This window comes from Triplophysa rosa, linkage group LG2 (genome assembly GCF_024868665.1).
Source record: "Triplophysa rosa linkage group LG2, Trosa_1v2, whole genome shotgun sequence".
Lineage (NCBI taxonomy): Eukaryota > Metazoa > Chordata > Actinopteri > Cypriniformes > Nemacheilidae > Triplophysa > Triplophysa rosa.
Genome location: NC_079891.1, coordinates 6,413,254 through 6,421,425, shown reverse-complemented (window position 1 = coordinate 6,421,425; position 8,172 = coordinate 6,413,254). Strand labels below are relative to the sequence as shown.

General features: G+C 48.6%; 1 protein-coding gene across 1 annotated transcript; it reads left to right on the top strand.

Annotated features, from left to right (window-relative positions):
• Positions 1 to 2,908: 2,908 nt before the first annotated feature.
• LOC130547009 (uncharacterized) lies at positions 2,909 to 7,546 on the top strand. Its single transcript, XM_057322633.1, has 2 exons — positions 2,909 to 4,031; positions 7,338 to 7,546. Exon 1 carries the CDS (start codon positions 2,909 to 2,911, stop codon positions 3,983 to 3,985), a length of 1,077 nt encoding a protein of 358 aa, XP_057178616.1. The 3' UTR covers positions 3,986 to 4,031; positions 7,338 to 7,546.
• The last annotated feature ends 626 nt before the right edge of the window (positions 7,547 to 8,172 follow it).

The following is an 8,172-nucleotide window of genomic DNA, read 5'->3' as shown; positions in this document are numbered from 1 at the left end:
TTTGACCTGTGCTACCAAACTTTAAACCTTTCTAGCACCAGTGCTATGTGCAAAAAAAGCTAACCTACAGCCTTAACGCTAATAATAATTACTGCTTGCTTTTGTTATAGCAGTCACGGAGAGTAGGCCTATAATCACATTCAGGCGGCCAAAGCGGACACTAGTTAAAATACTTAGAAGCTAACTTGACCAATCTAGATCCGAAACAATCATATTGCGAATTCAAATGAAATATCATTTTTTTATCTTTGAACAAGTAATTTTTGTACTCGGACAAGTGAATGACAAGTTTACTTATCCGAAGGACAACCACATGACAATGCTTAATGTCAAGTCCTGACACTGTTACACCGTGTCTACACCATGCACGACACAACACAACATGACAACAGCTTGTTCTTAATGGGTTTGTTGTGTCGCGTCGCACCGCAGCCAGTGTGGACAAAATGTAAAATTAAAATGGGTTCTAATGCATTCTAATATTGCGTTGCGCCGTTTGTTTATTAGCAAAACATTGTTCATGTAGGTACAGTATTGTAGATATTTATGAATGGGTAAATTATAGAAACAAGTTAATTTTGTTTGAATCAGACTGCTGTCTGAATGCTTTCTGTCTCGAGACCTGTTAGACTTGTGGCTATTAAGAACACTTTTCTGGGTTGCTCTGGAAGAACATCTATAGGCTAATGTGTTTATTAAATAAAAATATACCAGCAAAGTTTAAAAGTTAAAGAATCTTTAACTAGTGTAAAGTAGGCTTTGTACATGATTTTCAGGGAAAAAAGAGAACTAATGGTTACCTTGTTTTCTGCAGTCAATGTTTTTAAAAATAAAAGTAGTTGTCCACTTTTTGCCTTTTGTTTCAATCTCAGAATATTCTATATTAATCTTTAGATACTGTATCAGCCAATATATTGCTTATCGGCTTCCAATGTGGAAGAATTAGCGATTATCATTATCAGCCCAAAGTTACTCTCTCTCTAAAATTGTCATTACTACAAATTTCGGAGTAAATATAAACACTTAATATACCACATTTAGGTCATACATCCACTTGTGTGACAGTTACTGCATCGTGCAAGTTTAGAATTAACGTAACATTATCGTCTGCTGGTGTGGATGCAAATATAGGTAAAATTATTGTTACAGTTATCTCAAATCCTGAATGTATCCCTTGAATGCATATTGCACACCTTTCTGCCTGTAATTTTTCCCAAAATTCTTAACTGTTTCCTCAGAGAGTGCATGGCTTATACCTAAAAGTTTGTCGAACGTAGCAACAAGAACGAAGGGGGACAGGTCAATTGGGTGGGGCTGAGGGGCCGCTGCTAAAACTTTGATTGGCTCCTCTCCTTACAGATGTGATCTCACTCCAAACTTTTGATAAAACTTGAGAGCCCTGGTATGTGTGTATTGGAAGGCTCTACCAACTGACCTAATGAAACAACGCTACATCGCACACGTTAAACACCACAAATCATCAAGGCAAACATTTTTTTTTAAATCGTCTGCTGCCGGCAAGGGCGCTAATTTAAAAATGCTTCTAAATATCATACTTGAAGGACTGGACAAAGGACCTATACGGTCGTAATGCAACAGTTACAGTATAGGTTTTATAGCACAACCTAATGTGCTACACAAAAAGCTACTGTTCACTTTGGATAAAATCATCTGCCAAATGCATCATCCCCTGGCATTACAATGTGCCAATTTTCATAAAGAAATATTCACTGAATTAAAAAAACTATCACTGAATAACTTTAGTTTCAAAAGTTTAAAATGATTGTATTTAGTTGTGTAGTTGCATTTCTTTTTTTCTTTTTGCTCAATAATACTTCACATTATAGACAACATTGACTGTTCAGACTCTTCTTCCCAGAGCATACATACTGTACACAAACGTTCATCAGACTGCGCTATAGTTTAGCTAGCACTATCACTGCATGACTTTTTTCAAAATATTACGCACGTCCCACTCTGTACTGTCAGATTACCTTCACCACAGGTATTTTGTTTTCACTTAGATTAGGTCTGCAACAACTAATCGATAAAATCAATAAGAATCTATTATGAAATTAGTTGTCAACGAATGTCATCATCGATTAGTTGGTCTGTGACGTCACGCCAGGGATTGCACATACACAGAAACAAATGTATAGTATTATGCAATGTAAATCACTTTGGATTAAAGCGTCTGCCAAATGCATAAAGGTAAATGTATGAAGCCCTTCTCCTTTTTGGTTGTCGATATGTGACGTAGTGTTCGGATAATTTGAATCACATTGTTGACCGTAATCCTATGTGCATCTTGAAGCAACCGAGTAAAAAACGGCACTGTTCTCTATGGACGCTAGGAGTGCCAGATGTAACAGAGCTGGCTGTGAAATACATCATTGCTCCGTGTGCACAGACCCCATTAAAAAATTATGCTTTTTATCCGATTAATTGTTTAATCTGAAAAACAATAAAATGATTATACGATTATCAAAATAATTGTGGCAGAAGGGGCGTGGTTTAGCAAAGTCTGCAGCGGGAGAGAGAATGAGGAGACGAGCGGGGATTGAGTGTGGCAGACGAAAATCATGAACACCTGTGTCTCATTCCAGCAAGTGGCGTGGGGAGGCATAAAAGCCACTGAGGCAGAGCCGATCGAGGAGAGAGATCGGGACTACTGCTGGTAGACACGGATGAGGAGAGTGAGCGACAACCCGGAAGCGAGACGGAAAGGACTGAGTTTACAAGTCTGAAAAGGACAGTCAAGATTAGCGCGAGAAGCGCAAGTGTTATTTTCTGTTTGAGAATAAAAAGGCTTACTTGCCAGCAGTAGTCATCCCTGATTCCAGTCTCTTCCTTCCTACTCTGTGTTATTCTTGTTACAGTGGTGCCGAAACCCGGGAGTAATGGAAGGATGCAGGAGTGCCGCAGCCGGTGGGATGAGTCCGCCGACCTCGCCGTTTGCGGAGGTGATTACATCCCTCGCAGTCCTCCACCAGGAACAACACCGGGCCCTGTTACAGCTGCGGGAGGACCAGGACAGCCGGTTCCAGGCGATTCTGCGGGCCCAACAGGAGGACCGCGAGGCGTTCCGGAGCTGGATGCACCGGGGGGCTCAGACGGGGGTACCAGCGGACCAGCCCCACCGATCCACCTGATGCTGCAGAAGATGGGCCCACATGATGATCCCGAGGCGTTCCTGGAGCTCTACGAGCGGGCCGCCGAGTCCAGCGAATGGCCAAGGGACCAGTGGGCCCTCCGGCTGATACCCCTTCTCTCCGGCGAGGCGCAGGTGGCGGCGCAACAACTCCCCCCAGAGAGCCTCCTGGTGTATGCTGAGCTGAAGAAGGCCATTCTGCAGCGGGTCGGCCGGAGCCCAGAGCAACACCGCCAGCGATTTCGGTCACTGGGGTTGGCAGAAGCCGGCCGGCCCTACCTGCTCGCTCAGCAGCTCCGGGACTCCTGTCGCAAATGGCTGGTGGCTGAGGGAAGCGGCGTCGGGGACATCATCGACAAGGTGGTGCTGGAACAATTCATCACCTGCCTGCCCCGGAAGACGGCGGGGTGGGTCCAGTGCCACAGACCGGCGTCGCTGGACGGAGGATCACCTGGTCGCGTGCCCTGGAATCGGGGAGTCTCTCCCCACGGTGTCTCTCTCCACACCGCGCACACTACCACCACCAACGAACCGGCCGGTACCCGCGCCCCGGACCCGGCCGCCTTTCCCAGGAAGAGGCCCTCTTCGTGGCCGAGGAGGGTATGGATCTGGACGGATGGAGGTGGGAGGCGCTGTGTCTACGTGGCCTTCCGGCATGGAGGCCACGGATACCACACCGACTGTCTCGGCCTCCTCACACCAGCCGTCTGTCTCACCCACTGCCGCCAGGGCGGCGGGAAGGTCTGGGCCGGCGTGTTGGCGTTGCGGGGACCCGGATCACTTCATCGATCGGTGTCCAGTGATGGAGGTGGGAACTCTAATCCGGGTCCCTGACATGCCACGGGCTGCCCCTGGTTCGGCTGGCCTGTACCAGATACCCGTGAGTATTGGGGGGGTACCTACCAGGCGTTGGTGGATTCAGGTTGTAACCAGACCTCCATCCACCAAAATCTGGTTCGGCTCGCGGCAGGAGGTAAAAGCCGCGAGGTTCAGTTGCGGTGTGTGCACGGGGATGTGGTAAAATACTCCCTAACGAGGCTGCCCATTAAATTTAGAGGAAAAAAGCATAGTGTGGAGGTGGCGGTTAATCCTCACCTCAGACATCCGCTAATTCTGGGGATGAATTGGCCGGCTTTTCCTAAATTATTGGGACTACTTTGTGCGGATGTATCTTGGTTAAAGAGGAAGCACGGGAGGGGAGGTTGCGTGCACACGGGCAGTGTGGAACCGGCCCCATCGGCACCTGACTCAGGGGAGGCGCGCAAGATCGAGAGGTTACTCCTCTCGGATCGGGATGACTTCCCCCTGGAGCAGGCCCAGGATGCGACGCTGAAGCGAGCGTTTGAGCAGGTCGCATCCATCGACGGGCAGCTGGTTCAGCCTGCACGTCCTCTCTCCTATCCGTATTTTGCTATCAGGAATAATCGGTTATATCGAGTGACCCAAGACACTCAGACAAAAGAGGATATAACCCAGTTGTTGATTCCAAAGAGCCGCCGGGAAATGCTTTTCCAGGCGGCTCATAGTAACCCTATGGCAGGTCATTTAGGGCAGGGCAATACACTAAGTCGCCTCATGGCCCAATTCTTTTGGCCGGGCATTCAAGACAACGTTCGCAGGTGGTGCGCGTCTTGCCGGGAATGTCAGTTGGTGAACCCACCGGCCACCCCAAAAGCGCCATTGCGCCCTCTCCCGTTGACGCAGGTCCCCTTCGAGAGAATTGGTATGGACCTCATCGGGCCGTTAGCGCGATCTGCACGAGGCTACCGTTTCACATTGGTCCTGGTGGACTATGCGACACAGTACCCCGAAGCAGTGCCGCTCCGTAGCATTTCTGCCAAGAGTGTGGCGGAGGCACTGTTTCGTATCATCTCCTGGGTGGGGATCCCCGCGAGATCCTCACAGATCAAGGCATGGCGTTCATGTCACGTACGTTACGCGAACTTTACGAATTATTAGGCATTAAATCGATTCGCACCAGCGTCTTTCACCCACAAACGGACGGGTTGGTGGAACGATTTAATCGCACGTTGAAGACTATGATTCGTAAATTCGTGCACGAGGACTCCAAGAATTGGGATAAGTGGTTAGAGCCCCTCTTATTTGCAGTACGGGAGGTCCCCCAAGCCTCCACGGGGTTTTCCCCTTTCGAACTTCTGTATGGGCGTCAACCCCGAGGGGTTCTAGACGTCCTGAAGGAGACTTGGGAGGATGGACCTTCATCGAGCAAAAACGAAATTCAGTATGTCTTGGACCTGAGAGAAAAACTCCAGACACTGGGGCGGCTATCTCTGGAGAATTTGCTACAGGCCCAGGACAAACAGAGCCGTCTGTATAACCGGGGCTCTAACCTGAGAAAATTCACGCCGGGAGAGAAAGTGCTTGTATTGCTCCCAACGTCTTCCTCCAAATTACTTGCAAAGTGGCAAGGACCCTTCGAGGTCACACGGCAAGTTGGCGATCTCGATTATGAGGTTATCCGATCAGATGGGGGGGGCACATCAAATCTACCACCTCAACCTCCTAAAAAAATGGAGCGAGGTGGAGGCAGTGATGCTGGCGACGGTGGTGTCCGCAGAGGAGGATCTCGGGCCGGAGGCAAATGTAAAACCACAATCCATTGCCCTGGCCCCAGGGGGAGACCACCCTCACAGCTCACTGACCTGGCCCACCTGCAAGCGGAGTTTGCCGACGTGTTCTCTCCCCTTCCTGGCTGAACGAACCTCATACAGCACCATGTCGAAACCGAGCCTGGGGTAGTGGTGCGTAGTAGACCCTACCGTTTACCTGAACACAAAAAAAAGGTGGTTCAGGAGGAAACCCATGACGCCATGTTAGATTTGGGAGTAATAGAAGAGTCCACCAGTGACTGGGCGAGCCCGATAGTTTTGGTGCCCAAAACCGACAGCTCGGTTAGGTTCTGCGTGGAATATCGCAAGGTTAACGCCGTATCAAAATTCGCTGCTTACCCGATGCCGCGAGTCGACGAATTGTTGGACCAGCTGGGTGCTGCTCACTTTTATTCGACACTGGATTTAACAAAAGGTTACTGGCAGATCCCCCTAACACCAGTATCCAAAGAAAAGACAGCCTTCACCACGCCGTTTGGTTTACACCAATTCGTGACACTTCCGTTCGGATTGTTTGGGGCTCCGGCCACCTTCCAGCGTCTCATGGATCGGATCCTCCGACCCCATGCGACATACGCTGCTGCCTATCTGGATGATATTATCATCCACAGCAACGACTGGCAGCGGCATATGGTGCATCTGAGGGCGGTCCTGAGGTCGCTGAGGGAGGCCGGGCTCACGGCGAATCCAAAGAAGTGCGCAATTGGGCGGGTGGAGGTCAAGTATCTGGGCTTGGGTCCACTTGGGTCACGGGCAGGTGCGTCCCCAAATTAATAAGACTGCAGCGATTGCAGCCTGCCCGAGCCCCAAGACCAAAAAGGAGGTGAGACAGTTCCTGGGGTTGGTGGGATATTATAGAATGTTTGTACCTAAATATTCGGAGCTCACCAACCCGCTGACTGATCTCACTAAAAAGGAAGCACCAGATCCGGTCCAGTGGACGGAGCGGTGCCAGCAGGCCTTTAACCAATTGAAGGCTGCTCTGTGCGGCGGGCCGCTCCTACATTCTCTTAACTTTTCTCTCCCTTTTTTCCTGCAGACCGACGCGTCGGACAGGGAGCTGGGTGCAGTCCTGTCCCAGGAGGTGGAGGGTGAGGAACGGCCGGTGCTGAACCTCAGCCGCAAGCTCTCCAAGAGGGAAGCGAGGTACAGCACCATTGAGAAGGAGTGTTTGGCCATCAGGTGGGCCGTCCTCACCCTCAGATATTACCTCTTGGGGTGGGAATTCACCCTCTGTTCAGACCACGCTCCTCTCCAGTGGCTCCACCGCATGAAGGATACCAACGCCCGGATCACCCGTTGGTATCTAGCTCTTCAGCCCTTCAAATTCAAGGTGATCCACAGGCCGGGTGCACAGATGGCTGTGGCCGACTTCCTCTCCAGGCAGGGGGGAGGGAGGCTGCAGGCCGGATGGCTCCGCGGCCTTAGTCGGGTGGTGGGGGTATGCGGCAGAAGGGGTGTGGTTTAGCGAAGTCTGCAGCGGGAGAGAGAGTGAGGAGACGAGCGGGGATTGAGTGTGGCAGACGAAAATCACGAACACCTGTGTCTCATTCCAGCAAGTGGCGTGGGGAGGCATAAAAGCCACTGAGGCAGAGCCGATCGAGGAGAGAGATCAGGACTACTGCTGGTAGACGCGGACAAGGAGAGTGAGCGACAACCCGGAAGCAAGACGGAAAGGACTGAGTTTACGAGTCTGAAAAGGACAGTTAAGATTAGCGCGAGAAGCGCAAGTGTTATTTTGTGTTTGAGAATAAAAAGGCTTGCTTGCCAGCAGTAGTCATCCCTGATTCCAGCCTCTTCCTTCCTACTCTGTGTTATTCTTGTTACAATAATCAATAGTTTAGATTATAGATTTTGTTGGAACGATTATAGTCTGAGGAATAATCATGGTTGCACGATTATGAAGATTATTATGCATACATTAATTTCTACATATTTACTGGCCCTGACAAAAAGTTTATTTACCCACCACAAAAGTAATAAATAAATAATAATCTCTAGTTATTAGTAGAGATGCACCGATTGCAATTTTCTTTGCCGATTCCGATGTTATTACAAGTGAAACCTGCCGATTCCGATTTTTGCCGATTCCGATTTTCTATCCACAAACTATAATTGACAGTATACTGTATATAAAACCATATGAACTTTTCTTCAATACACATTTTTTTATTTTCATTGAATAAATGATTGAACATTAGTACAATTTCCCCAAATTTCCCTAAATGCAGTTCTCCAATCTGCATTAAATTACAGAATCTTCTCTTTCCCAAACAACTCTTAAATTGAATAACTCTGTGACTGAAAAGAAGTACAAATAATAAAATACAACTAAACATGTCACTTAATTTACCTTTTTCATTTTTGTACTCATCTCACAAAAGTCTAAGA

Bases quoted from the DNA above. Each gene is read 5' to 3' on its own strand.
- LOC130547009 (XM_057322633.1), top strand. From the start codon at position 2,909: ATGCAGGAGTGCCGCAGCCGGTGGGATGAGTCCGCCGACCTCGCCGTT.